Source organism: Haemaphysalis longicornis, unplaced genomic scaffold (genome assembly GCF_048455015.1).
Source record: "Haemaphysalis longicornis isolate Haplotype H1 unplaced genomic scaffold, Haemaphysalis longicornis Haplotype H1 scaffold_1, whole genome shotgun sequence".
NCBI lineage: Eukaryota > Metazoa > Arthropoda > Arachnida > Ixodida > Ixodidae > Haemaphysalis > Haemaphysalis longicornis.
Window position 1 is genome coordinate 415,812,161 of NW_027526203.1, and position 27,753 is coordinate 415,839,913.

The 27,753-nt window shown below is 49.7% G+C and overlaps 1 protein-coding gene across 1 annotated transcript in view; it reads left to right on the forward strand.

Annotated features, from left to right (window-relative positions):
* LOC144155589 (uncharacterized) overlaps window positions 1-27,753 on the forward strand; it is a 509,077-nt gene that overhangs the window by 367,196 nt on the left and 114,128 nt on the right. The window contains exons 6-7 of the mRNA XM_077687126.1: window positions 8,762-8,960; window positions 11,199-12,108. Of these exons, the coding sequence (XP_077543252.1) occupies window positions 8,762-8,960; window positions 11,199-12,108 (1,109 nt within the window). The remainder of the gene's footprint in view (window positions 1-8,761; window positions 8,961-11,198; window positions 12,109-27,753) is intronic.

The following is a 27,753-nucleotide window of genomic DNA, read 5'->3' on the forward strand; positions in this document are numbered from 1 at the left end:
GGACTTGTACCGCGTTCACAACGCTTCAGGCCTCTGCCCACCGCTCCAGGCGGGATCTTGGTTTCTCTACCAAATTCCACAAGTGGTCACACTGCGAGGCGCCAGTTGTTCTAGGCGAGCGCGAGCTCATGGGGCCTGTTAACCAATCAGTGGTGCGTCCGCCTCCTTCCCGCCCGGCAACACCCTCCTATCCCAACCCCAGCCAAACAGCGTTAAGGGTTGCGCGCACACAGCTTTGAGCTTTACCACGACATGCTAAGCACGTTTCACGCTAAGAAGGCGGCCCTTACAAGGAATAGTTGTTGATAAACTTTATTGTCACACACACAAAAAAAGACCCCCAAAGTCCGGGGTTCTGAAAGAAAAAAAAAATTATCTATACAGACGGGAGGACCTGGCGAACGTGAGCCACCAGAGCTCACCACCAGGCCGCTCGGTCTGGTCCCTCCAGCGGCGCGAGCCAGTCTTGGAGAGAAGAGGGAGGAGGGGAAAGAGATTTAAGATGAGTTGATAGTGATGGGTGCGAAGCAGAACATTCCCAAAGAACATGTGGCGTATTGGGAAAGCCAGGACACTTAGAGCACCATGCAGGGCCTTACGAGGAACGCCGCTACCTTTGCAGGAACATTGATGGACCATGAGATTGCTTCCTATAGAGGACTTGGAAGACGCGGCCGATCAATCAATACTCCTTCGGGTATTTCCACAAACAGAAGGCTACAGAAAAATGCTTTATATATTATCTTTACATAGTGAACTTAGAAAGGACGCGGTGTGCTTTTCGCAAGGCTTGTGCTCTGGTAGGTCCAATACTCACCCCTCAGCACATCCAGACACACATGGTCTTGGCTGATTATGCTGCGGGGACGCCTGCTTTCATGCCCTCTCACTTATCTCTCCCGGCTGCATCTTGAACGTGGGCGTTACTGCACTTCGGGCAGAGAAAACACCGAACGTGTTTTCTCGGCCCGAATTTTGTGCCGGAAGTCGTTACAGACTGTCATAAAGGTGCGGCACGCTCAGCTGTGATGGAAGCGCGATCCGGATGAGCGACACGTTTTACCACGGAGTAAGCCAATACAGGTGCGCCAACCTGTCCCTTCTCATCGGTGAGCGATTCCGTAGAAGACACGAAAAGCTGTGCTTATAACGGGTGGGTCTGTGACGGAGTACACGGGGGAGCAGACTCAGGCGCATGTCAAAATGCAACACCCACTGGCCCAACGACGTGCTGTATACTGAGCTTTATTCCGTAGAAGAACCTCACTCGGCGAACACGCTGTACGTGGCGCTTCAAATGACCATTAGGCGAGGTTAATGTGCAGCGGCGTTAATATTAAAATCAGTGTACAACTTTGCAAAGTGGAATCGCTAAAAATCATCATCATCATCATGATCGTCACAGAGAAAGTAAACTACAAAGCCGTTGAGTTGATTGAAATTATATGAAAATGCTAGTAGAGGAAAACCGGAGGTAAGAAAAGGACGTAGCACAGCTATTACCTGTTGCGAACAAACTTAATTTGAACCTGCCGCTAATAGAAGCGCTAAAACTAGGGGGCTAGTATAACACAGAGACAGCTGCTACGGTGAGATGCCACATGGCATCACCCCGATACAAACGGTACAGCAGAGACAATCAAGCAATCATACGGGTGGGTATACCTGCGCCACAGCACGATGCCACATCGTAGGAGTCGGAGCTATCGCTTGCTCTCGGTGCTGGATGGAACGGCAGTCGGTTGATTTTACATAGGCAGTGTCTATTATGACGGCAACCGTGAGAATTACCGTCAGAAATTTCTCACGGCAGTCGCCACTCATTGGGTAAGAAAGCTACCCGAAGATTCTATGGGATGAATATTCCCTAAAAAGCCGCGTTTGCAGCTGCCCCTGTAGCACTGTAAACTTGGTTGTTAACGAGAAGACTCAGATTCGAGTCCAACATTGCGATGCTTTTTTTTTTTTTTTAGCTTTCGGAATTTTTTGGTCATCGTGATTTTGTTATTGCTTTTTTTACTCTGGTTGTTACTATATCCGGAGACCGACGCACAGGACTTCTAGAATGGGTTGAATTATGTTTATAGGTTGTGTTCTGTGTCGTTTGGCTGGGTTAGATTAGGTTTGTTGTAGTTGGGTAGGTTATGACGCGTTCGGTTCGGTTACGTTTGGTTCGGTGAGGTTATGTTGCGTTAGGTTACGTTGGGACGTAATATTATTCAGCAAATTTTAGGCCAGCCAGCTTTTATGAAAACTGCTGGAGGTACTTCTTACGGCTGCCGTGAGATTAGACGCAGCTTTTTACATATGCTCCAGCGGCTGTTGTTTTGTAGCAACTACGCCCCCGAAGCGTGCGTACGACGCGTCGCTTGATAGTTTGTTCGACATTACATCCTGGGTAACCGGAACTCCACAGAACTAAGTGTTATCGTACCAAAGACACGTCGGCGTTTTGTGGTTGCATGGCGAGAAAACAAGATGTAGAGCCATCTGGAAGCGTAACAGATCTTACTTTTAGTTCACTGTGTCCCATAAATAACAAATTAAAATTCGGTTCTGTGCTAACAGGCGTTTTAAATCTCGAAAAAGTCAGTTGATACAAAAAGACATCCCTGACAACAATAGCGGCCTCGACTTTCTCTGTGGTTTCTTAAATGTTAATAAGATTGCTGCTTCGGAATCGGTAAGGATACGCTCTACTTAAAAAGTCCGTGAGCCACGGAAACACCGCAGTTTTGTGCCCGTTAGCTTATCGACTATATTACACGGGCTCACTGGGACAAGTGAACATCATAGCTTACAGAAAAATAAATGTTGCGTTTACTATTGCTGAATCGCCAAATCACGTTGACAGCGGCTTTACAAATTCATTCCACGACGACGCACCATTAGGTCTGCCGTTAAAATGTCGTTAAGAAGTGGAACCCTGAGTTCATCATTCCGGCACACCGGCAGGTACCGCAAACGACCTTGGTGAGTGTTCTTTACACGCTGAGTAGATCCAGGGCCAAAGCACATGGTAAGGGGGACGGGTGAGCAAAAGGGGGAGACTTCTCCGCTTCCTTGTCCTGCACGGCTCAGGAATAGGCTGTCGCGTGAAGTGCGCATTACATGTCGTGGTGTGTGTTTTTCTGCTGCTCATTCGTTGCTTTGTGCGTCCGAAATCACTTCCGCGCGACTGTGGCTCCTAACTGCAGGGCTGGGTCGATATTTTGCGGCCGGCCTTGTTTACCCCACGAATCAGGGTGGCCCGGAAAGGAATAGGCGATATTCGTGCATGTGGCAATGCGCGATGGCGTGCACTGCGCGTCGCGACCACGGCTTTTCGCAACTCCGAGTTTGCGCTCGCCACCTGGTGGCTAGCGCGAGCTACTGAGCAATCAGGTACGGTAGCTTTGATTCCTGTGATGCGCTGCTGGCGCAGGACATGCCACGACTGCTTCTGATCGCAAGCTCCCAACTACGAAGCCATAAGGCCGCCACGCGAGGGCTCCGGAACGAAAAAGTGGCCGCACTAAATAAATTTGTTGCGTCCCCTTTGCGTGTACTCCAGGCGTAAATTTCTTGTTTATTGCATGCAGTTAGCATTTTCACTGAAATGCCGTTCATTTGCCTGCAGCGAAGCGTCTTTGCAGTCCATTTTTATTCGTCGAGGTCTGCCAACAGCGGACACAAACATGCCTGCCATAGTTCATGAGCGCTGCGCAAAGGCGATTGCGCCTTTCAAGTAGCGCCGCTGAGATTGAAGCGTTGTCCTCTGCACAACCTTAGGCTCACTGGAAAAGCCTTTTGTCCCTTTCACAATGCACATTTCGTTATTATAATTTTTCGTGAACGAAAAACGGCTGCCGCTGCCAACTTGCTTCGCATCTCTCAACCGCCCTTGATTTTTCTGCCTTAATTTGTTTGTTTCCTTATTAAAAACACGTCAAACTAACTAACACGTCAAAAGCGCCAAACTAACTAGCCCCCTACGCACTCGTTGCTCTTGCGATGCAAACCCGGTTTCAAGCATAGTAGATTCACTCCTGGTCTCCACACTTGCCTCGGAAATATGGGGCAGCCAGAGACAGCCAGAACGCCTTCTCAACAGAGCTGTCGCACACGACCGCAGCCAAGTCCAATAACGGGAAAGGACGCAGCATGCCCACCAAAAACGCTGTATCCGACGAGGGAATTCGTGTCGCAATTACACGAATGCTCCTTCAACTTCTTTTTCTCTGAACTGTTTCCCCACTTTTATTATGCGCCAGTGCTTGGTGCGAGTACAAAAAGGAGGGAACGCGGACCCCAAGCGAACAGGACAGTTTTGCGTCGGAAGAAAAGCTCAATTCACGTACATTCATTTTATGTCCTTCCAGAGACAAAGCCGCGTGTTGCCACGCGTTTACGAGCTGAAGCTAACGTGCTCGGATTGCGGAGTGCGACGCTCTGCTTTTTTTTTTTTTTTTTCCTCGCATGCGCGTCCGCCTGTCCCAGCCTTGTTATTTGCCGACACTGCGTCGTCGTAAGGCGAGACCACTTCCTGGCTTGACCTCGCCCGAGCTCCGACCCCATAACCACCATTTAAGCATTCCTGCGGTCCGATTCGCGCATCATGGTGGAGACGACCGTTAGGATCTTTAAATGCAAAGTTAAAATGCAAGCAAAGCGCCTAAAAGTGCAAAACTAGCGCCATTTCTTGGCTAAGGGTACCGATTGTTAGAATATATGCAGAAGTTTGGACGCATTTCGGGCTCAAGTTGCCCGCCCTTTTTGGCTGCCTGCAGGAATGACATCATTATACATTTTCCATCATAACAAACAAAAAAGGCACACTTTGCGGCTGACGTTACTATTACGTATTATATTGCCGACATTACGATCGCCCTATTTCGGCGCGGCTTTTAGAGACCCATGTGAGAAGGAAAAAAAAAAAAAAAACAGGAAGCGCGACAATCCCTGCACGTAATGGACGACGCATGCTAAATCAGTTTATGTTATGGATGTATAATGTTTCAGGAAGCTTCCATTTTTAAAGCACGAAAAAAATGCGGAGCACTGACAAGGTAGTGGCGTAACGCAAATCTTTAATGGCAGTCTGAACAATCAATATGATTGCGCTGGGATCTATTAACGAGATGTAATGGACACAACTATTTAAACTTCACTTAAAATAAATTAAATTAAATTAAATTTTACTTAAATTAAATTAAGTGAAATTTAAATTTCACTTAAAATAAAGTGAGCAACGGGTGTGCGCATGATTACTCCCAAGTACCGATGTACGCGATATGTGGCGACAAAAAGTTGCTTCATGCATGAACAAAAAACGCGTTCGCAAGGACATATATGGTATAGCAAGATACGCAGAGTCAGAATTGTTTTTTTTTTTTTTTTTGCTGCTGCCCTAACAAGACAACTTTGGTTCAATGAAGATTTCATTCATTCATTTGCGTTTTCAGCGCAACTCACTCACGCGAAGGTGGAAACGGCAGCGTCACAATAAGAAGTTAGTCAAAAGAATAGCGAAGTTGAATAAGGAAATAGCCGAGTACACAAGCAAGCTATGCTGCGAAAATTGGCTCAGCGTGTGTGACGGCCTCCAGGGTAAGCTGTCGGCGCGGAAGACGCGGTGTCTCCTGAGACATCTCATCGACCCGCTGAGCAGCAAGACGGCCGGTAATCGCAATTTCATCAAGACATTGAACACCTACAACGGGGACGGACAGCGCTTGCTGAGCGACCTGGAACGGACGTAATTTAAAACTGAGAAGGTCCAGTATCCGATCCCGGCCGAGTATGCGGGGCCGGAGAACCCGGACCTCGACGAACCTTTCACCACCGCAGAGCTTTGGTCCGCAATAGACGACAGTAATAAGAGGAGTGCTCCCGGTACGGACACTATTACCTACAAACTGCTCGGTAACATGAGCAATGCGGTGGCGAGAGAACTGCTGGGTCACATTAACGAGGCCAGGGAGAAGTCGCGGCTACCGCCCGAATGGAAAACGGCCGAGGTCAGGTTCATACCGAAGCCCGGCAAACCACCGCTCAAGATCGAAAACATGCGCCCAATATCGCTGACCTCCTGCGTAGAAAAGGTAGTCGAGCGCATGGTGCTAAAGAGGCTGCAAGCTCATCTAGACAAGACTGGACAGATGCCGGCCACGATGTACGGCTTCAGACAACACCTAAGCAGGCAAGACGTGATGATCCAGCTCAGCGAACTGGTTGTGAAGCAAGCAACGAAGATAGGACCGCGAGCGAATACTGGCCCTAGACCTGAAAGAGGCGTTCGATAACGTGTAGCACGCGAGCTTGCTGGAAAATCTAGGAAGGACGGGGTGCGGCCGGCGTACGTTCGGCTACATCAAAGACTTCCTTACCAAACGAACGGCAACAATCAGGATTGGGGCGGAGAAGTCACAACCCGTGAGGGTCGGGGTCAGGGGCACCCCTCAGGGGTCGGTCCAGTCGCCTCTACTCTTCAACCTGGCGCTCCTTCCCCTACCCTCGTTACTCAAGCATATAGACGGGGTAAGCCACGCATTCTACGCCGATGACATCACGGTGTGGACCAACGGCGCGGGCGCTGACGGCTGGATGGAAGGAGTGTTGCAGAGAGCGTCGGAGACCGTCCACGGGTACGCCAAGTCCGGCGGCCTTAGCTGCTCCCCGCAGAGGTCGGAACTGCTCATCGTCCAACCGGGCAGGCCAAAGAAGCAAGCACCCCCGAGCGTAACCGCAACCATCGAGGGCACGCAAATCATACCGACAGAACAGATCCGGATCCTGGGACTGTACTTAGGGGAGACGGAAAGACCTCGGCCGCCGTTACCAAGATCAAGCACTCGACGGAACAGATCGCAAGCATGATACGTAGAGTTGCGAACCGCAACCGCGGACTGAAAGAAGAAGACGCTCTGCGGCTAGTGCAGGCGTTCGTCGTGTCCCGCGTAACGTACTCCGCCCCGTACCTCCAGCTAATGAAAACGGACAGGGAAGCGCTGGACACGGTGATGCGTAAGGCCACTAAGATAGCCATGGGTCTCCCAATGTACTCGTCAACGAAGAGACTGATGGACATGGGCACCCACAACACCACGGACAAACTCATCGAAGCACACTTGTCCTACCAGAGAGTCCGCCTGAGCAGGACAGAACACGGAAGAGCCGTCCTACACAAGATTGGATGGCAGGTTGAACCACAGACGGAAGAGGCACCACTCCCCCAGGGATGGCGTGACTCCATCACAACAAAACCATTACCGCGCAACATGACAGCAGAGCGGCACGAAGGCAGGCGCACGGCGTGGGCCAGAGCCCTGGCCCGGAAGCTGGAGAAGGACCCCCGGGTCCGGTACGTGGACGCCTCGCTCCCAAAACGCGGAACAAAGGCCGTGGTGGCCGTAACGGACATCGATGAGCTGAAGACCTGCGCGTCGGTGAAAACTACGGACCGGACCGTGGCAGAAGAGGTAGCCATAGCGCTGGCCCTAGCCATGCCTGAGGTCAGCATTGTGGTTACCGACCCCAAGAAAGCGTACGAAAGCTATCGGAAGGGGATAGTCTCCTCCGCAGCAGCAACTATACTGAAAAAACATCCCCCAACACCGGGGCGAGTCACCGAGCTCGTGTGGTCCCGGCTCACTCGCTCTTGGAAGGCAACATCACCACCGACCACTGTGCCCGAGAACTCGCCATCCGGGCCGAGGAAGAGCAACCGCACCCCGTCACGAGTTATAAGGAGATCGTCCGCCTATACAAAGAAAGTAGAACAAAGCTTCCGAAGCCGCACAAGCAGGTTAGCAGGCGGCAGCAGACGATACTGCGCCGCTTCCAGGCAGGGTCGCTCGCACACCCAGCGCTTCTGCACAAAATGTACCCGGCAGAACATCAGAACACATGCCCGTTCTGCAAGGGAGACGGCACTCTCGCGCACATAATTGGGGAGTGCACAAAACTCAAAACGCCCCCTTCACTCTTACCCACTCCCCCAACCCCAACCCGCTCGAGCGATGGGAGACCTTACTGTCCAGCTCTGACCTCGCCATTCAGCAACAGCTGGTGGCTAGAGGAGAAGAATTACTGGACACATATGGGTCCCGCGACTATGGAACCACCCGATCTGGTGCCTGCGCGCACCATTCTTTATTCGGATCTCACTAAAAGTTGTACAATCAATCAAAGCAGAAATATTTCAGCAAATGAATATGTCGTGTTTTAAAGATATTCCAGCTACCCATTGCCTTGGCAAAGCAAAACAGCGGCAGTAAATCTCTTGCTTTATTGGGACATCTGGTAAATTCCTGCGCCCACTCCCCATAACTAAGCTAAATGTAAATTGAAATTGGGCCATGTTAAGTACGGCTGTCTTCTGTGAGTCAGTTACCTGTATATGGAACAATTCCTGTTCCCACTTCGAATCGCTCACTGCAAGGGGAAGCGGACGAACGAATGCGAACGATCCCGAGGGAGAAAAAACAATCCTTTAATCCGCTTTAATAACGATCCGCTTTAATAACAAATTCCGGATATGAAGGACGTAACGCAGAGTTATGAGTGCTGACTGAAGGCGACGGATTTTTCCTGTCTCAGCGTCATTCAACCTCTTCTATCAGTTCATCCTACTATCGTGCCACGAATATTGCCCGCAAATCATGAAATACCGCTTAAAATAGACCTGGTCTGAAAGAGTAAAAGGGCCTTGGCAAATCGACATTCTTTTTTTGCGAACCTGCCCGCTTACAGTCTCTCACAGTTGGCGGTCTTTCTCTAGTTGCAGGAGCTGCGGCTGGCCGGCAGCGCTCTGGCGCAAGTGGAAGTCTTGGCGGAGACCGAGGCGGCTAAGGGCCTCGTCTTGGGCAACAGCTCTGTGCTGCGGACCTCGGGGAGAGACCGCTGGCTCGCGCTCAGGGCGCGATTATGCCGCTCCTGCTACTACCGAGCCGTCGTCTACGCCTTGGACACCAACGAAGGTGAGGGCGCCGCAACCCACGCTGCAGGGGCTCGAACGGGGGCAACACTAAACTAACCCTGGCCAGATGGTCGTAAGTGGGGCACTAGTCAAGAAAGCAGCTCCTCACCCACCCTTCTTTCACGGGAATGTACTTCAAGTTCACTACAAGGGGCGCTTGAAATCGTGCTTTGGATCCTGTGACGCGAAGAGGCGGAAAGGTATGCCGTCTAGCTGGCGTATTGATAAACAGCTTGTACTCGCCGCGGTGGCTACTGGCTCGGGCGGTGTGCTTATGAGGACGCGGGTTCCACACCGGCCTCGGCGGCCGTTTTTCTGACAGAGGCGAAAAATGAAAACGCCCGTGCGTCGAAATTTTTGGTGCACGTTAAAGATCCACAGGCAGGTGGTCTAAACTAGTCTGGAGACCCTCCACTACGACGCGCCTCATAGCCCATGGGCCGCTCCGGCACGCAAAACCCCAAAGTTTCCATTTCGATAGCAGCCTAGACACTAAAGTCATATGTTTGTTTGTTTTTTACCTTTGCAACGCCCTCCGCAACGCAAGTGCGAACCAATTTGACGTTACCCGAAGTGCTGATCTTGACAGCGGCTTTGCGGTGGCTAGACCCGGGGAATCAATATGACACGGAGATTGCCAGCGGTCCTACACGATTAATCTTGACCGGTGTTAAGGGGGCCATATTGCGCCTTCTCATAATGGAGCGGGCGCCTGTGGCCGCTGCGCAAAGCTGATCTACGGCGGCACCCTCACCGGGTCGCCTGAGCCGCGTCCAAACAAAGCTCGGGGCAGAGTAGGCCACTGTTTCGCCGTCTGCGCCCGTGTAGATTGCGGCAGGTCGGAGAAAATTCGTCGCGGCTCGGCGGATGCGCCGACAGCGTGAAAGCCCGTACTTTGTGCGAGTAAGCTGCTCGCGGTGCTTACGTATGCCCTGTGCTCATTTGAACGCGACGCATGGTCTCCTTCCGCGGTCCGCGTAGTCAGACGCTGTGCAGTGCTTTCACTTTACCGCGGAATTCGCTGGCGTGCACTCATAATTTCTCTCGGTTTCTGCTGCATAGCGTGGAGGATTACCCTTTCGTGTCACCCCCCTCCCGTTGTATTGTGCGGTGTCAGCACGAAAAAGGAACTTGAGGGCCTTATTACAGAAAGTAATGCTTGAGAAAAGAAAAAGAAAGAATAAACCGTTCGTACGAACGTTTATCCCGTTGGCTTACAACAGCGTAAGTGTGCTGTCATTGCTTTCTTCGTATTCATTGGAGTAACTTATTTCACACAAAAAAGGAATAATAAATGAAGAGATCTGTCTTTTTAATCTGTCGGACGGAGACGGCGGATATGCATTTTAAAGCGAAGAGGCCGGGTACAGCGTTTATCAACCTGACTCTCGCGCAGGCATAACAGCAGGGTTTCGAAGTTTGGCCTGTCGCTCCAGCCTGGCGGGAGTTTCATGGGGAGGGAATTCCTAAATTATCACTCAGTGGAAGACGAGCAACGGGTGGGCTTGAAGTCGCACAACGTGGACACTGCTTGTTGGAAGACCCTGGTTGTGGGTTCGATTCCTAGTCGGTATATTCCTGACTGAATGCCACAGGCGTTATCCAGGTCGTACAAAAATAACCCGTAGCATACACTATTGCACTCCTCATGGCCCGTCGTGAGATAGGTCAAGAAAAACATGCAGTGCTGAGACTTGGATAGCCACCTTTTGTTGTTCAGCGTATACGGTGCTTACCGAAAGGAATCACGACACTCATAGTCGTGGTGGTTGAGGGTGCAATGGCAGTTACTTCAGCGGCGGCCTTTGTAGCATGAGTGAGGGTGGCGGACGTCTGGAGTGGCCCACGGGAGTCGAGGATGGCAAGTGCGCGGGCTGGTCGGTTAGGATAGGCCACAGCGTCCGTGTACAAGGCATGTGCGTTTTTGGAGTATCTCTTCTAGAGAAATCGTATTCGTGCTTGTCTTCTTCTGCATTAATTTTTATTACTTCGTCGCATTCAGCACACAACACGATTTGCGGTTCAGAACACTTACCAATTCCTGGAGTTCACTGGTTCGCGGCTAAACAAACGACCACCACGGTGTCTGCGCATCATTCAGGGTAGCAAAACTATGTTACTGTGTGACTGTGCAAATACTGCGGTGGCTTTTGAGATGCTGGCTTCAGCTTTTTGCGTCATCGCTTCTGTGCAGGGAAAGTTCACCCAGAGACACGCGTTCTTTCATTTGGCTGCGCAGGTTGCAACGCGACGCTCACACGGGCGCGAGGCGAATGGCACAGTCCCCAGCATCCAGACTTCTACCCTCCGGGCTTGCAGTGCTTCATTACCATTCTGGCTCCCGTCGGCTACCGGATACTCCTGCGCGTCCCCTTCCTGGAACTGCCGCCCCTGAACAGCCCCCGGTGCGAGCACGACAGTCTGGAGATTGGGCCCCTGGCGGGTCGCGGGGCCAAGTCCGTCGTGCTCTGCGGAAGCCGCCGCAACCTCACCTACCTGTCCCTCAACGAGAAGCTCTCCATCGCATTCCGCAGCGACCCACTCCTGGAAGCGGAAGGCTGGACGGCCAAGTACGAGTTCGTCCGGCTGTGCCGGAACGAGACTTACGGCGAGTCGAGCGGCCGCATCTGCTACCCGGCCGGCAAGAGCAGCTCGCTCCTCTACTCGGCCCCTGGCGACTGCCACTTCACGCTGGCCATGCCGCTGGGCTACCAAGTGCAGCTCAGCTTCAGCGCGCTCCAGTTGTCGGCCGCGCGCGGCTCCTCGTCGTGCGGCGACAGCTTCATCGAGGTCTCCTCGGGGGCCTTGGAACACCGATTCTGCGGCAACTGGACGGGGAGTCCCGAGCTCGCCGCTCTGCACTCGGAGGGAAACATGATGACCATCCGGGTGCACATGGAAGACGTGCGCTTGGCCAGCGCGGCGAGCCTCGGCTTCTGCGCCTCTTACAACGCCGTGCTCGTGAACCAGTCCTTGGCGGAGGACTGCCACTTTGGCTGGGTCTCCTGGGGCCTGCACTGCTACAAGGTCTTCAACGAGAGCCTTTCCTGGGCCAAGGCTAACGACGTCTGTGTCGTGCAAGGCGGCCAGCTTGCTAGTGTGACTACGGAGGACGTGCAGTCGCTCTTGGACGCCATGTTGTTTGCCAGGTGAGGCTTAGGTTTTATTTACTGAGAGATGTTTTGATCTCAAAGTTCATAAAGAAAGCATTGTGCGGGGCATATATGCTGACTTCGCGGACATCAAACTAAGCTCAAGCTTGCCGAGCGAGGCAGCGCTGATTTTATCGAGAGCCGGCGACCTTGGCTTTTCCCGGGCGTGCGAGGGGTGCCCTCCGCGCTTTGCACGGGCTAGGTTGACTGACGCGAGCAGCCGGTGGCCTCACTGTTCGAACTCTGGAGTAGGGGCGACAGATGCCGCGGGCGGTGCGGGGTCACGGATGGGCTCGGGAGGAGCTAGCGCGGGCAGATCTAGCCAGAACCATGGTTACCAGATTGGGCGAGAAAGCGCCAAATTGGGCGAGTTTCGCTTTCGTTTGGCTAGAAAAATATTTTTGGGCGGTTGGCCGGGTTTTGCGCGAGCTTTAGGTTCGGGCACGTGCACCAAATTCAGGCAATATTTCAAGCGCAAGCGAGATATCTGCTCGCGTTCGAAGCGTCCCTACTGATATTTGGTGCACCGATTCCGCGTTGATATCTTAGATCATTGCAACTGGGAATTATAACCTTCTCAAAACAGCAACTCAGTTGTGTCTGTACCAAGGAGGTTTAACACCTGCACGCATGAAGCCTAGTTCACGACACCATGTTTGATTTGGCAATACACGAAAAGAGAATCACTTCTTCCCCGTATGAATAACATCTTCTGCAAGCAAATGTTGATGGCTTGTTGGACATATGCGTTATGAAATTCTGGAAAAACGTAGAAAGTGCCAGAAATCGCGCAGACAATTTGATGTTTCCTCTCCTCTCTGAACTTGTCGTCTTTCTTTTATCTTTGCCGATATCTAGGGCTCCGGGTTTTCGTAGTTTATTTTTGGTAAAATTCTTAGGGTGTTCTTCGAGGTTTATGGTTCAGCGAAATTTCGATGTTTTTCGGGGTTTATATCTTGTAAATATCAAATTTTCCGAAATTCGGATTTTATTCCGCCCTATTTTAAATACTGCAGATCATAGGTGAAATGATGTCTGAACACGAACACCTCCGAGCGCTCGGAGCAATTTTTTATTGCACCAAAAATTTCCCAGGCAGACACACATATACGAACAGTCATGGACAAATGAACTGCCAACATAGAAATATGAACGAGAACGCGCCAAATTGAAAACTACAGTTCGTGGAGGTGACGAAAGGTCGCGCTATCGGAGTATTTTGAAGGCCACATTTTCCAACTTGGGTACTGTAATAAAACGATGAATCAATTTGACCTGCATGGAAAAAAATCCGCGCTATTTGTGTGTTCTGGTTCATATTATCGTGTTCCCATTTCTTTTGTTCATGACTGTACACAGGCACAAATAGTTGACGACAAAACATGTACGTTTCTCCAATTACAACCTTACAGTTTGTTTCGATACACGCTAGCATATTTCACTAGATTTTTGTCGCTGATGCTAGCACGCTCCTTTCAATTTATGATTTTCAGAACAGGAAATGGCCTTTCAAAGTTCTCGCTAGAAATATGTAGAGCGAGAAGCCTCGGCGCGGAGCGAGAAAGCACTGGCCAGTGCTCAGTGTGAACTCTATAAAACGAGAGGGGCACAACAATGTTACTTATTTAATAGCTCTGGAAGGCTTCTGTTGTCAGTTTCAAGAAACACTCACTTGAAAATCGGCTAACTTAAAGTCCGGCTAGCTTGAAGTCCGAACTTTGATTGTTAGTTTTTGCCACTGCATGATCTAAAATTGCAGTTTATCGGATAAATTCTAATTGCCGAAAATTTTACCGGCGAGTGTTTTTCCATTTTTTTTCGGATTAAAAACCAGGAGCCCTACCGATATCAAATGCCACCGTGGAACGTGTTTTCAATCAAGTGTCTTTGACAAAAAGTGACGTTGAAACCGTATCTCTAACAAAAAACTAGAAACTATTCTTCATGTTAAGTTTGCTTTGGCAAGAAGCGGAGATTGTTGTAAAAATTTTGAGCCAAGTGAAGCGTTTTTTTTTTTTTTTCGGTTGAAATCTTGGGTTCGATACGGACCGAGTGGTGACGCCGAGTGATGTACTTACTTTGAGCAGTGCTGTTCTGACTTTGGTCGTTGCGCCGGTTTTGCCCTCTTTTGTCTAATGTGTTTTGTGAATAATCACGGTGAATGTGTGGCCGATCCCAGCTGCGGCCGACTTTTTTTTTATGAATCCGAAAGATGAAAATGAGCGTGTGTATGAACCCTCTACAACGGCGCGCCACATAGCGCAGGTGTTTTAGTTTTCTGGATTGTTGCTTGTTGCGTAACTACAAGGTGATTTTTCTTTGTTTTTAACATTTTTTGAGCTTAAATGTGGTTTTTATTGTCTTACATAACCTTGGGCGACTTTTCGGCCAAATTTGGCGGGATGTGTTTGGCGTTGGGCGAGATTTGGGCGAGTTTAACTTGATTGGGCGGTTTTTGGCTAATCCACAATATTTTTGCGTATTGCTCTTGTGCCTACTGCACCCTCTGCATTTCTTTTTAAAAACAGAGCTGGTTAAGCATTTAGTTACGCCGTATAGCGTTACAAGAAAAAAAATACCAACAAATGCCGAGCGCACGTGAGCGTGCGCTTCGTGAGGAGCGCCCGGCGTCGGCCGGCTCGACCTTCGAAAACACTCTGCCCAGCGTTCGTGGCGTGATCTCTCGCGTGCTCTTCTACTCGCCAGTTCACGTGCGTTCACGCCTGAAGTGGGGCGTGCAGATGCCGAGTTTGCGCTACAGACGCCGAGTTCGCGAAGAAGCCGGTTGCCGCCGGTTCTAGTGCGTGCTGTCGCGGTCCACTTTGGGAAAGATGTGAAAGCCTGCGGACAAAATTATCCGGGCCTGCCAGTCATGGACAACTTCTAGCGGCAAGTTCGGAAATCTATGTGAGGCGGCCCCTCTCCCCGACGAAGGGAGAGGGGCCGCCATCTCTGCTGTTTCTCCAGCCTTGCATCAGTAGTGCAAGCTGCGCCATTTTTTTTTTTTTTCTGCACGCGGAAAGAACAATAACAACAACAAAAACGGCGGCGTAAGAAATAGACAATGAATTTCCGTGTTGCGTCTTCAGTAATGAAAACTTCTGTGTTCGACGGTCTTCCTTTCTTCCATTCCCTTTACTGTTTTTCCGATTGTCGAAATCACTCTGAAGCCGCCCCCACTCGTAGTATTCTCGCTTATTTCATGACAAGGCAACCACGTTTTGTCGCAGCAGTGCCTACAGGGTCATAAAAAAACGTAGAAATAGCAGAAAATATCCGTGAAACGTCGGTGCAGTCTCGAATCCTGAGAAGCTGCTGTGTTGTTGCCGCCACTCTTACCCTAACCCATGGTTGTGCACCAAGCGGGTCAATGTCTGTGATGAACATTACAAACTGAAATTCCTTCAAAGACCAGCAAAATGCAAATGCGGTGTTGTCAGCGCACTCTTTTAAAAACATGTGCCTTTTAAATGCGGCTTTCATATAAGGCAGCTGGATGTTTTAAGGGTCAGAAATAGCATATTAACATGAAACAATCGCGTTTATGGCAAACATCTTGCAAACCTCAATGTTTCTGCAGTCCATTAAATCCGTATGTCCGAAGTGCGAACATGTGAAGGAACTACCAAACAAGAGGAAAATGCCGCGTGAACAGCTGTCGCCTATAGATGACGAAAAGACAGCAGCTGATTAGCGCCCAACATGTTTCTGCCCGTGAAATCACCGGGGCACTCTGCTGGTCGAGCGGAGCGTAGCAGACAACGCTCCTCTAGCAGCCGATAAAATAGGCACCGGCAAAAATTAACTCAGTAGCACTCTACGTTTAAACCGAAATTACTGGACACGTGCTAACGCTCATAGTTTCATAAGGCGAAAGAAAATTTTACCCGGTCGTCATCTTAGCGCAAGAAGTCCAGCACGCACGCAGCGAAAAAAGCACGCACCAGAGCGGCGGCAGCTACTCCCTACTCCCGGAGGTGGAGACTGCAGCGGTCGCCGGAGGGCGACCCTCCGGCCCAGAATGCGAACTGCAGGATGCTCGTGAAAAGCCCGTTTTTATAACCAAGACTACCAACGGTCCACAGCCTTCCCGCGCATTGCGCACGGCCTTGAAAAGCACAAATGTACAGAACCCTCTCCAAAAGTCCCGTGATGCGCTCGTGGAAGCCGGTGTATGTTGAGGCGGGGAGAGGAGGGAAAATTAGAGGTCCAACTGACGCCAGAGTCAAACACACACAGACATAGCACCCTTGGAGAGCCGGAGAGTCAGACATCGCCGCCGTCAACAGCCGCTCGAGAGGGTTCTGTCGGCGTCGTATTTTCGCAGTCGCGTGATCGAAGCAAGTGGTCTTCCCCTCCCAGTACCAGTGCTATGTGAGGAAGCATAAAGGTGTGCTGTCAAAGCCCGCGCACCCCGTCAACACACGTACACACACAGTCGATTCGTAAGACCATCTGCATGAGTCTTCTCCGCAGTAATTCTTTCATCACTTATTCAACATTATCGTGCACGTGATTCCGCTAAAGCACAACACGATTCTTTTCCCAGTATGTTAAATAAAATATTCGGCGCTGTATTTCGCTAAAGATTGTCGAAAAACATTATTAGCAACATTGCGGCATAAAATCTCTCAGCCTGGAACAAAATACTACATTTCTTTATCTGTATATATTTGTTTATAAAAGCGCGCAGTAGCACTGTCACCGTTTTTTGCGTTGATGAGGCCGACCTGGGGCTTTTATTTCGAGACGACGCCCACACGCCCGTTTCGTCGAGAGCAAGCCACCCTGCTCGGCATGACCCCACAAAAGCAGGGCTGCAGGGCGTTCTCCGAACATCAATTTGTGCGCGGTCAATAGATCGCGACGCCGACATAAAACGCGCGTCGCTGAACCGCGCCGCTTGGCTGCCATGCGTGGCGCTGCCAACTTGTTTGATCTCGGCCGCCGGCGGCGCGGAGGAGAGCCCAGCGCCGCGCCACTTGTGGAGCAGCGGCGCGCCTTCTTTCAGAGCCGAATGTCGGCCGCCGCACGCCTCGACCCGTCAAGGGAGCCGGGAAAAGCCCTCTTTTTACCATAAATCTTAGCAATCTTCGGGGCGCCCAGATTCTACACATACCAAGATACGGGAGCTCTCTGGAGACGCAAGTAAGGATGAGAGAAGAGAACAAGCCCCACGATTCCTGACAAGTAGTACGTGAAAAAGAAACAAACGATACTGTAAAGCTACAGGCAGGCGCGAAGGCACTGCAAAAAAAAAGTTTTTTTTTTTTTCTTTTCTGCCCTCTCCGGCGCCACTGGTGTGATTTTGTGGCCAGAATATATAGTTACGGGGAGGGGCAAACCAACTTTACGGCGCTCGTGTTTCAAATTGCGAGGAATAGGGCAAAACCCATCTGGCACCGCGAAAGTGACAGCTCGGCAAATAGAATCAGCAAAAAAAGGCAATTTGAATGCATGGAATGTCTTGGAGAGCGTCTGAAGAGTGTCGTGCCGAAAGGCAATCTCCGCTGGGGTATTTTCTTTTTTACTTCGCATACACTCTCTATTTGTGTGCTTGGATGGGCTGAATTGCGCGGCCGGTATTTACAATGAAACTTCATATTTTTCACACAAGGCGGATGACGGCGTCAAGAAGGATGGTTTTCTCTTTATACCGGCGAACATAACGCACAGTGTTGATATATTTTCTGTTTACACAGTTCCTTGACAAACGGAAATAAAAGGAAGCGTACGGCCATGCCCGCGTGAAGGGCAGTGACTACCTGTGCTCTTGTTTGCAATATAGCCTTGGGGGGCGCATCTATGGGCATGCCTTTGGTCCGCGCACACATGGTCATTGAAGCCATGAAAAAAGGAGGCTTTCCCTGTAAACATATCTCAGGCTTTTCGTTTACGTAAAATCTGAGTAAACATTTTCGCGCCCCGCCAATGTTACCTTGGGGTGGTCAGGCAGAATATAAGTACGTCGCTCTCGTTACCTGAGGTCCATTATTCCTGCAACGTCTTGTTTATCCTACCTGTGATTCCTGGCTTTTATAACTTCAAACGTGCCGTGGGCTCCAATATTTATATATAGCGAACGCCGCAACTTCTCATTTATAAAAAGAGCCTCTCTACCTTGCGGGCTTAGCGTCCACCATTAATGGATAAAAAAGTTCTTAAATCCTAACTCTAACTTTCATTTGATGAAAAGAGCCGTGCACTATGAGTGCTTAATAAATCCTATATATATATATATATAAGCAGTAAAAGAAACTTATCGAGGAGCCAGAAGAAATAGTTGAGAAAATTGTAGACGCACGATTAAAAACAAAAACAGTGGTTTACTGACGTTTCGACTGGAGGACCAGTCTTCATCTTGAGTAACCTCAAGATGAAGACTGGTCCTCCAGTGGAAATGTCAGTAAACCACTGTTTTTGTTTTTAATCGTGCGTCTACCATTTTCTCAACTATATATATATATATATATATATATATATATATATATATATATATATAACGGGGGCGCTGGCTACCACCCCCCAGCACAGGAAAAAATTAGATTGACGTAAATAACCCAGAAAGTGGAGGGGAAAAATAGCCCCGCCGGTAGCGTAGTGGTTATCGCACCAGACCGGTATTCTGGAGGTCGTGGGTTCGGATCCCACCTGGCGGGCATTTTTTCTCCACTTTCTTTCTTTCCAAATTCTTTATCTGTTTCTATGACCAACCATATCCTCCCCTTTGCTTTCCGAGGTTTTCTTGACTGCCAACTCTTATTTCTGTCTTATTTCAACGAGCCCCTCATTTCCTATTCTGATTCGCTATATATATATATATATATATATATATATATATATATATATATATATATATATATATATATATATATATATATATATATATATATATATATATATATATATATATATATATATATATATATATATATATATATATATATATACATATATATTGTCACGAGGAGACGAAGGGCGCAGTAGAGTACGCACTGCTGTGGACCCGATGAAGAACGACGACGAAGAGCTGTGTGTGGGGCGTGCCGCCTGGGCGAACGCTCTGCAACAGCTGTCTTGTAAATAATGTAAATAGTTCATCTCGTACTGTAAATAGATCGCGTCGTCATCCTCCATGGTTCGCCTCATTCCTTCTGCCGCCACGTAACATTTTGGTGGAGAGTGCGGGTCGTCATCCCCGTCCTGGCCCCAGCTTCGCACCTCAACGGCATCGGCGGAATCATCGAGGGTGCGTGAACCGCGTCGGGCAGCCCCAGCCCCGCCGCTACAAGCACTCGACGACGTCCCCCCGCCCCGTATCCCCAGCCCGTGACCAGCCGATTCAGAACCGCCAAGACCCGATGACGTGACCAGACGACGATGACGTGTCCCCAGCCCAGTAGTCCGACGTGGTTCCGGATACCTTTGACGTTTCGTCGGTGCCTTGACGAGGTCGTGTCGCGGGACCAGGCATCGCCTACAGCATCATCATCTATATGTGGCGGCAAGAGCTTCATTGTACATTGTCATCTCATCTTTCGTCCTCACCACATCGCGCAATACGGCGGCGTCGACTGGGACGGTCGCTTTCAACCGGGGGGCCATGTCACGAGAAGACGATGAAGAGGGCAACGCAACGCGGCTCGGTAATCCCAGCCTACGACGACGAAGAAGATCTGTCTGTGCGCTCTGCCTGAGCGGGCTCTGGCTTGGCCGCCATGTAAATAATCTGTAAATAGATCGTTCGACTGTCTCATCGTTCATGTCGTCTGTCCTGCCGCCACGTTACATTTTGGTGGAGCTGCCGGGTCTCGATCCCCATCGCGGTCTCAGCCTCGCCCGATCTCGTCTCCCGAAGCTATTGCTACAAGCCTCTTGGATCCCGCCCGCCCGCCCCAGCCCCGGTGAGCCATGGACATGATCATCCCCAGCCCCGTTTCCCCAGCCAGTGACCCGCCGTGACCTTCGACGTAACCAGCCGCGACCCAACGATACGACGACGCCGATCCCCTGCCCAGTTCTGCGGTGGAGCTCCAAGGGCTTTGGCCGCTGCTTCGCTCCATCGGCGGGAAACGCTGTTCAGGGGCCGCAGCTCATCGAACCATCGTAATCCGTGGCGGTCAGAACATTTCCCCTCTCTTCTTCTCTCATTCGCATCCTCCCCGAATCAGAACATTTATTGTGATCTCGACCGGGACGGTCGCCTTCGACGCGGGGGCTATGTCACGAGGAGACGAAGGGCGCAGTAGAGTACGCACTGCTGTGGACCCGATGAAGAACGACGACGAAGAGCTGTGTGTGGGGCGTGCCGCCTGGGCGAACGCTCTGCAACAGCTGTCTTGTAAATAATGTAAATAGTTCATCTCGTACTGTAAATAGATCGCGTCGTCATCCTCCATGGTTCGCCTCATTCCTTCTGCCGCCACGTAACAATATATATATATGTATATATATATGTATATATATATGTATATATATATGTATATATATATTAATATATATATATATATATATATATATATATATATATATATATATATATATATATATATATATATAGAGAGAGAGAGAGAGAGAGAGAGAGAGAGAGCGAATCAGAATAGGAAATGAGGGGCTCGTTGAAAATACGACAGAAATAAGAATTGGCAGTCAAGAAGACCTCGGAAAGCAAAGGGGAGGATGTAGTAGGTCAAGATAAAGAATTTGGAAAATAAGAAAGTGGACAAAAAATGCCCGCCAGGTGGGATCCGAACCCACGACCTCCAGAATACCGGTCTGGTGCGATGACCACTACGCTACCGGCGGGGCTACTTTCGCCTGCACTTTCTGAGGTATTTATGTTCAGGTGTTTTTGTTTCCTGCGCATGGGGGTGGTAGCCAGCGCCACTCGGACTACTCGGGGTGAAGGGGACCTTCTCTTTAACCCCCGGGCCGTGACTCGAGCGTCTACGACATGTCGAGAGTGGTCGACCAGCGTTGAACCCTCTTAAGCTCCCTATGGCACCAAGACTGCCAGAACAGAGGCCCTCGCTATGCATGTAGCGAATCAGAATAGGAAATGAGGGGCTCGTTGAAAATAAGACAGAAATAAGAATTGGCAGTCAAGAAGACCTCGGAAAGCAAAGGGGAGGATGTAGTAGGTCAAGATAAAGAATTTGGAAAATAAGAAAGTGGAGACGACCTCCGGTATTCTGGAGGTCGTGGGTTCGGATCCCACCTGGCGGGCATTTTTTCTCCACTTTCTTATTTTCCAAATTCTTTATCTTGACCTACTACATCCTCCCCTTTGCTTTCCGAGGTCTTCTTGACTGCCAATTCTTATTTCTGTCGTATTTTCAACGAGCCCCTCATTTCCTATTCTGATTCGCTCTCTCTCTCTCTCTCTCTCTCTCTCTCTCTCTCTCTCTCTATATATATATATATATATATATATATATATATATATATATATATATATATATATATATATATATATATATATATATATATATATATATATATATATATATAGCCAGGTATCTAATTTCTCGTAAACGCCCAGCCTCCGGTTTTCGGAGGGAGACCATTGAGGGCTGTTTTCATCTAATGGCGCCACTTTTCTACATCGCAATGCACCAGCGCTTTACAATGGCGCTCCTTTCTCCTCCCCTCTTCCCCCCACCTGCTAGGGTCGGCCCGAGCGGAAGCCACAAACACGGTCAGACATCGCTGTACACCGATGAATCCTCAAACACACGAGCTTAAAGGAGGAATGTGTGTGGTGGGAGGGAGGCGGCTTGCGCGGACAAAACGGGGTACAAGCGCTGGCCGAGCACTCCACCCCTTACACTTCCGATAGCGCGCACGGTGGTTCGTCGTTCCACTCTACCACCTGACGCAGAAAAGAGACGTGGGGCGATGCCTGCGGCGGAATTCTGATTGCGTCCGCTTCATTCTGTAGCGGACGCAGTATTCTGTAAATAAAATAAAATTCATGGCGTGCATCCGGTTGCCCCTGACATGCACAGAAACCGCCTTGTTTGTTTTGCGCCACATCGTGCCGTCTAGCTCCAGCCAATCAGGGCTCGGTCTATATGGACACTTTAAAACAGACCACCAGTTAACAAAATTCAGAATTGCGCCCCCGCTGAAAAGAGCTAGTGCGGGACTGTCGCTGCTGAGTTTTCGCCCGAACAGTGCGATCTCGGCTGGCTCTTCCGTCAAAAGCTGATGCTGAAAAATTCCCGAGGCCGTGTTTACTTTACCGCACTTGAAAACTCCGTTGAAAAGAGATAGCGTTCGGCAGACACACAGCGGACGGGTCATCTACGGAGCCGCCGTGACGGGTAAACGTCAACTAGTAATGAGCATGTTTTGAAACAAAGTTTCGGCGCATCGTAGACGCCTAGCCCCATCTTGGCATGCACGCTGCCTGAGGAAGAACCGCCCTGCCATAGCGTTGCCGCTTCTCTCTAGCGAACACCCCATCCGTCCAGTTGCGAGAGCACAGGGAGCCCATGCACGGCGGAACAAGACGTCCTCATATTCCCTCCTGAGCAGAACAACTTCTCTCCGTAACTTATTCATGCGCCGACCGGGTGAGGGACGGACGCGCACGAGCGCCGAAGAATGGTTCTAAATCCTGCACCAACTGTTTCGATGGACAGATGAGCGGATGAGGACACACGCACACGAAAAAACTCATGCAGAGCGAAAGAGAGATAGGCATCTGCACTGTTAAGCCGTAGGTCTCCACGAAAGTATGTAGACTTTAAAAAAAATGGTCGATGTCCCCGTAAAAAATGCTGGAGAGGTGTTAAGCGTATATGTGCGGCTGTTACACATGCGAATCGCCTGAGGTCAGCCAAATAAGATGGGTGGTAACGAACTACTTATTGATTGTCATGATAACCCAAAGATATCAGAAAAAGTTTACTATGGGCTACTACGGTACCTATATTATTACTTCATGTATGCCTAATGCATAGCTGTCTCCAAAATGAAGAGTAAGGCATGGTTTTTTTTATTAATGTGCCAGCAGACTTTCAGCTTATTTCTGGGTGTCATAACCTTGATGAAGCTACAGCTTAGTACATGAGGCTGTTCAGTGTCAAAAATTATATCAGGGCATCACACGCATAAGATGAGCTATTTGAAGGCAGAATATACATTTGTTTTACATAATTACAACATTAATATTATAAGAATACCATGCTCTTCTTCAGGCCAAAAAAGCATTGCAAAATGGACATTATAATTGCAAACATTGCAAAAATAGAAAAAAATAGTGACATTAAATTTTTTTTAAACGCTGTAACATTACGGCATCTTCTCTAATTAATTTAATACTGAAAATATAATTGTGTAATCCCAGACTTCGTTGTACGAACTAGTTTAGAGCCACGGAAAAGGTTTCTCAAATAAGCTGGGTAAAGCGCTAACCACATGGAGCGATTTTTCCAGCGACGCGATGAGCGACGCGACTAGGATCCGCAGTCGCCGAACCGAAGTCGCTCGCCGAGGCAACCACATGACAGCGACTGCTCGAGCGACTGAGGATGGCGATTTCAATGTTGCCGCACACACGCGCTTGGTACGCTGGTTGTTTGCAAACATTTTTTTGTTCATTTGTCATAAAAAGCATGACTAAAAAGTATTACGCCTTTCGAACTTGCTTTTTGCACTTCATTGCATCTCTAAAACTGGTTTGGGTTAGCGATAGCGCACGCTTTTCCTTCTGCGCCTCGTCTCTCGGCTCCAGCATGAACGCCGTGAAGAATTCGCTTTCTTGACGTCGTTTTTCCCACACGGGTCTCACCCAGTGTGTGCAGGAGCCTTCTTGCTTCTGCTTCAGCGTGTACACAAGCTTTGCCACGCGAAGCTTTCTTTGCCGCTGCACCGCAAACGCCGTCTGCGTGGATTTTCAAAAAAAACATCCCCCTCGCGAGGGGCACGATCAAATGCAGAGCATTTCTGCGGGGGGGGGGGGGGGGGCGCCTGCAAGTCGTATGGATTACGTATTGGTTGTTGTTGTTGTAATTGTTGTCTTCCAGCGTAGACATTGTCGATGAAGTCGATGGTGAAACGTGCCGTGAACCCCCGCCGCGGCTATGACGCAACGTGGAGCGGCTATGACGCAACGTGGCGCGGCTATGACGCAACACAATCCAACACAATCCACTTTAATCCAATCCAATCCAAATCCAAGCCAATCCAATCCAATCGAATCCAATCCAATGCCCCTCGCGAGAGAGTGTTAAGGCGAAACCACATGCAACGTTTTGGTCGCGTCTTGCGGCCGTCTGCGGCGCCTGGCGCCGACGCGGAACGGGCGTTGGAGAGGGCGAGCAACCACATGGGACGCGCGAAGAGCGCTTCTCCGATCCCAGTTGCCAGACTTACTTTGGTAAAGGCGGCATCGTTCTGTTTAAGTAATTCCTAATAAACTGAAGAATAATCAAAACTTCAACAAACAAAACACGTTAAATTGATGTTCTATTAAATAAAGTGCTAAAGAGCCGCCAAATAAAGAGCCGCCATGTTGCGTGCGGAGAGGGACCGGAAATTGAGGATAGCAACATCCGGCGCAGACGCCGAAAACGGACCGAAAATCTGGGACGCGCAGACACCGGCGCTCCGAGCGCGCTGCTGTGTATTTGGTGGCGCGCGCTGAACGCGCGTCGCCGCGGACGGTCTCCAAACGCGACCAAAACGTCGCATGTGGTTGCGCCTTTATAGCGCCGAAATCGCCACCACGCGAACGCGTGATGCTGACGTCACGATCACGCCACAGATGTTAGCGACCGCAGCGCGCTTAAACGACATATGTGGTTTAAGCGCGAACCGACCGCGGCGAGAGAGCGCGATGCGAGCGCCCCACCTGTTCTTGCGCGCGAACCTAACGCGGCGAGAGAGGGTGTTGCGCACGTCCCCACCTGTTGTGCGCCCGAACCGAACGCGGCGAGAGAGGGCGTTGCGAGCGGAGAGAAGGCGAGGAGGACGCGGGGGAGAGGGCGCACCTCTGGCCGACGGTTGAATGAGTCAAGGATATAAGGCACGTTCGTAACCTTCCGTTCTGTGTCGGCTTTGTGGCTCAGTTGGTAGAGTACCGTGCACCTTGCGCTCCGCCCGCAGAGTCGTAGGATCGGAACCTGGCGCCGGCAAGTATTTATATAGTGTAGGGGGAGCGATGCGGACGCGGACTACGGACGCCAACGCGGGTGACATCGTGAGTTACTGAAATGCTCTGCATTTAAAATCTAGGGGAGCTTGCACTCATGCGCAAGACTTGAATCGCGAAGCTGTTGCAGGTGAGCATTGACGGACACATAGTTAGTTTCAGTAGCGGGCGCCTTTCGGATCGCGGCCTCTTCCTCGGCCATGCGAACTATCCGCGGCCGGGCCATGCTGCGAAGCTGCGAAGACGTTGCGCGCGAGGTCTCTTGTACGATACTGAGCGCATGCGCACGACGATGCGAGATCCGGCACGAAGGGCTGTCTTACATTACTCAGCCCATGGGCACGCACCTCTCGAGTGTTGCGGCGGCCGCTATCACGTGCCTTTCCGTCGTAGAGTGGGTAATGCGACAGCTGCGCGAGGGCTACGTGATAGCGTCTCTCGCGGGGAGTTTTCGGCGCGCACGAACCCCGAACTTACGGCCGGTAAAAGATGTGACATCCAGTGCAGCGGGTGACGCCAAACGCTTTGAACTGTTCGACCACCGCCAAGATGAACGCGGTGTCGTCGTTCTGGAGGCAGTGACCAAACGTAGAGCCAACCTGCATCATTTTATGGCTTTACCCCCACGACCATGCAAGCGATCAGAAAATGAACGGTCTTTACCTAACCAAAAAAAAAAAAATCAAGAAGAAAACAGAGGGTCACTGATTTTTCTGAAACATTTCGGGAGTAAAAATAAGGCCCTAGCTTGAGTGCTGCTTTTTTTCGTGTGTTAAACCAGTTTATTAAACAATCAAATGAATTTTCGTAGAAAGATAAAGCGCCTTTAATTTTGAAAATACATGACATATTTTATTGGGAAACATTTTTCTGCTTTCGGTAATTATCATTAAAAAATATATAACGAAATTGAAGTAGGGCTTAAAAAACAACCATCATGTGTTTAAAAATGTATCAAAATATTTCACCGTCATGTTGCTATGAAGCCTGAGTGTAGACAGCAGTGGCTCGCTGAACTCACTTATAAGGAAGCAGTGCCTGCAAGTCGCAGTATGTATTTAAGTTTTCCCTTTGAATTGGACTTTTTTTTCCCCAGTTCACTGGTACTACAATCAACGCTTTCTTCCCGCCTGCCCACCTGCATTGTTTGATTGTGGGGTTTAACGTGCCGAAACTACACAGGTTATGAGGCACGCAGTCTGGAGGGCTCCGGATTAATTTTGACCACCTGGGGATCCTTAACGGTCGCCGAAATCTCGTACACACACGCGTTTTTACTTTTCGCCTCCATCAGAAAAGCGGCCGCCGCGGTCGAGAATCGAACCCGCGACCTGGGCTCAGCAGCACAACGCCATAGCCACTGAGCCACCGCGGCGGGTGCCGACCTGCGTTGTAACTTAAAAGTTCAGCGCGCTCTAGCAATACATTTATGGAAGTATACATCCGGGTAAAAATTTATTCCAAGAGGTGGAGTATCTCTAAGCACACGAGGCGAGTACGTTTTTGCGGATGATTGAGTGTCTTCACCAAAGCAGTTTCGATATTCCCTAAGCCGGAGCTCGCCTGGGTGCTTAAAATTCTTAGCCAACATTAATCTTCCCACGTCATTATTCATGGGAGCACTCACTTTAATGCCAGCTGTTCAAACTATCGAACGCGCCAGTGCAAGATTTTAGTGTCGTTAGAATTTCATTGCGTTACCAGTGTACTGGTCTCATTCGGAAACACTCAAAGGCTGCGTGAACACGACCTGTAAGCGTTTTATGCAGAAAAACACCAGTGATAGCTATAGAGGGAAGCAGAACTACGATTTGCCCTAGGTACAGAATTCGTCCCCTTTTATCGATTTTTCTTCTGCCCAGAAAGCTTTCAGGTAACAACCCCAGGCACCGACTTATTGGCTGATGGCAGTCTCATGAGTGTCTAAAGAGGCCGGCAGAAACCATTCTGGCACTCACCGGCATCAAAGTGATCGGTAATGTCTATACTGTGTATATAATTTCGTGTACTCTGCAAACACAGGATCTTTCGGTGTTTATCTCCGTTCCAATGCATTTTTTACATCATGGTTTCTGTGTACCACATTTGTGCCACTTCGGTCCCCCCATAGACTAAAGTAGCCAGCTCCTCCTTCGGTGGGAGCTAACTTTTCCAATAAATCAATACTTATCCTTCCCTCATCACTCAGCGGCTCCATCTGCAAACAAAGTATTGATCAAATATTGAATATCACTATCACCTCGACCATCCGCGGAGAAATTTAGCCATGAATTTGGCTTATTCTCTATTTTTTTAATTATCATCTTTGTAATCGTCACGCGTGGGAGTTTTTCTTTAGAAAGGTTCAAAGGCAAAAAAAAATGTTTTGGCAACAGCGTCAAATGATTTGATCAAAGGTATACGTGACGCATACCTCAAGCGACAAACAATTTTCGATGATGAAGGAAACGCTATAGTCAACGGAACGTAACAACATTGAAACC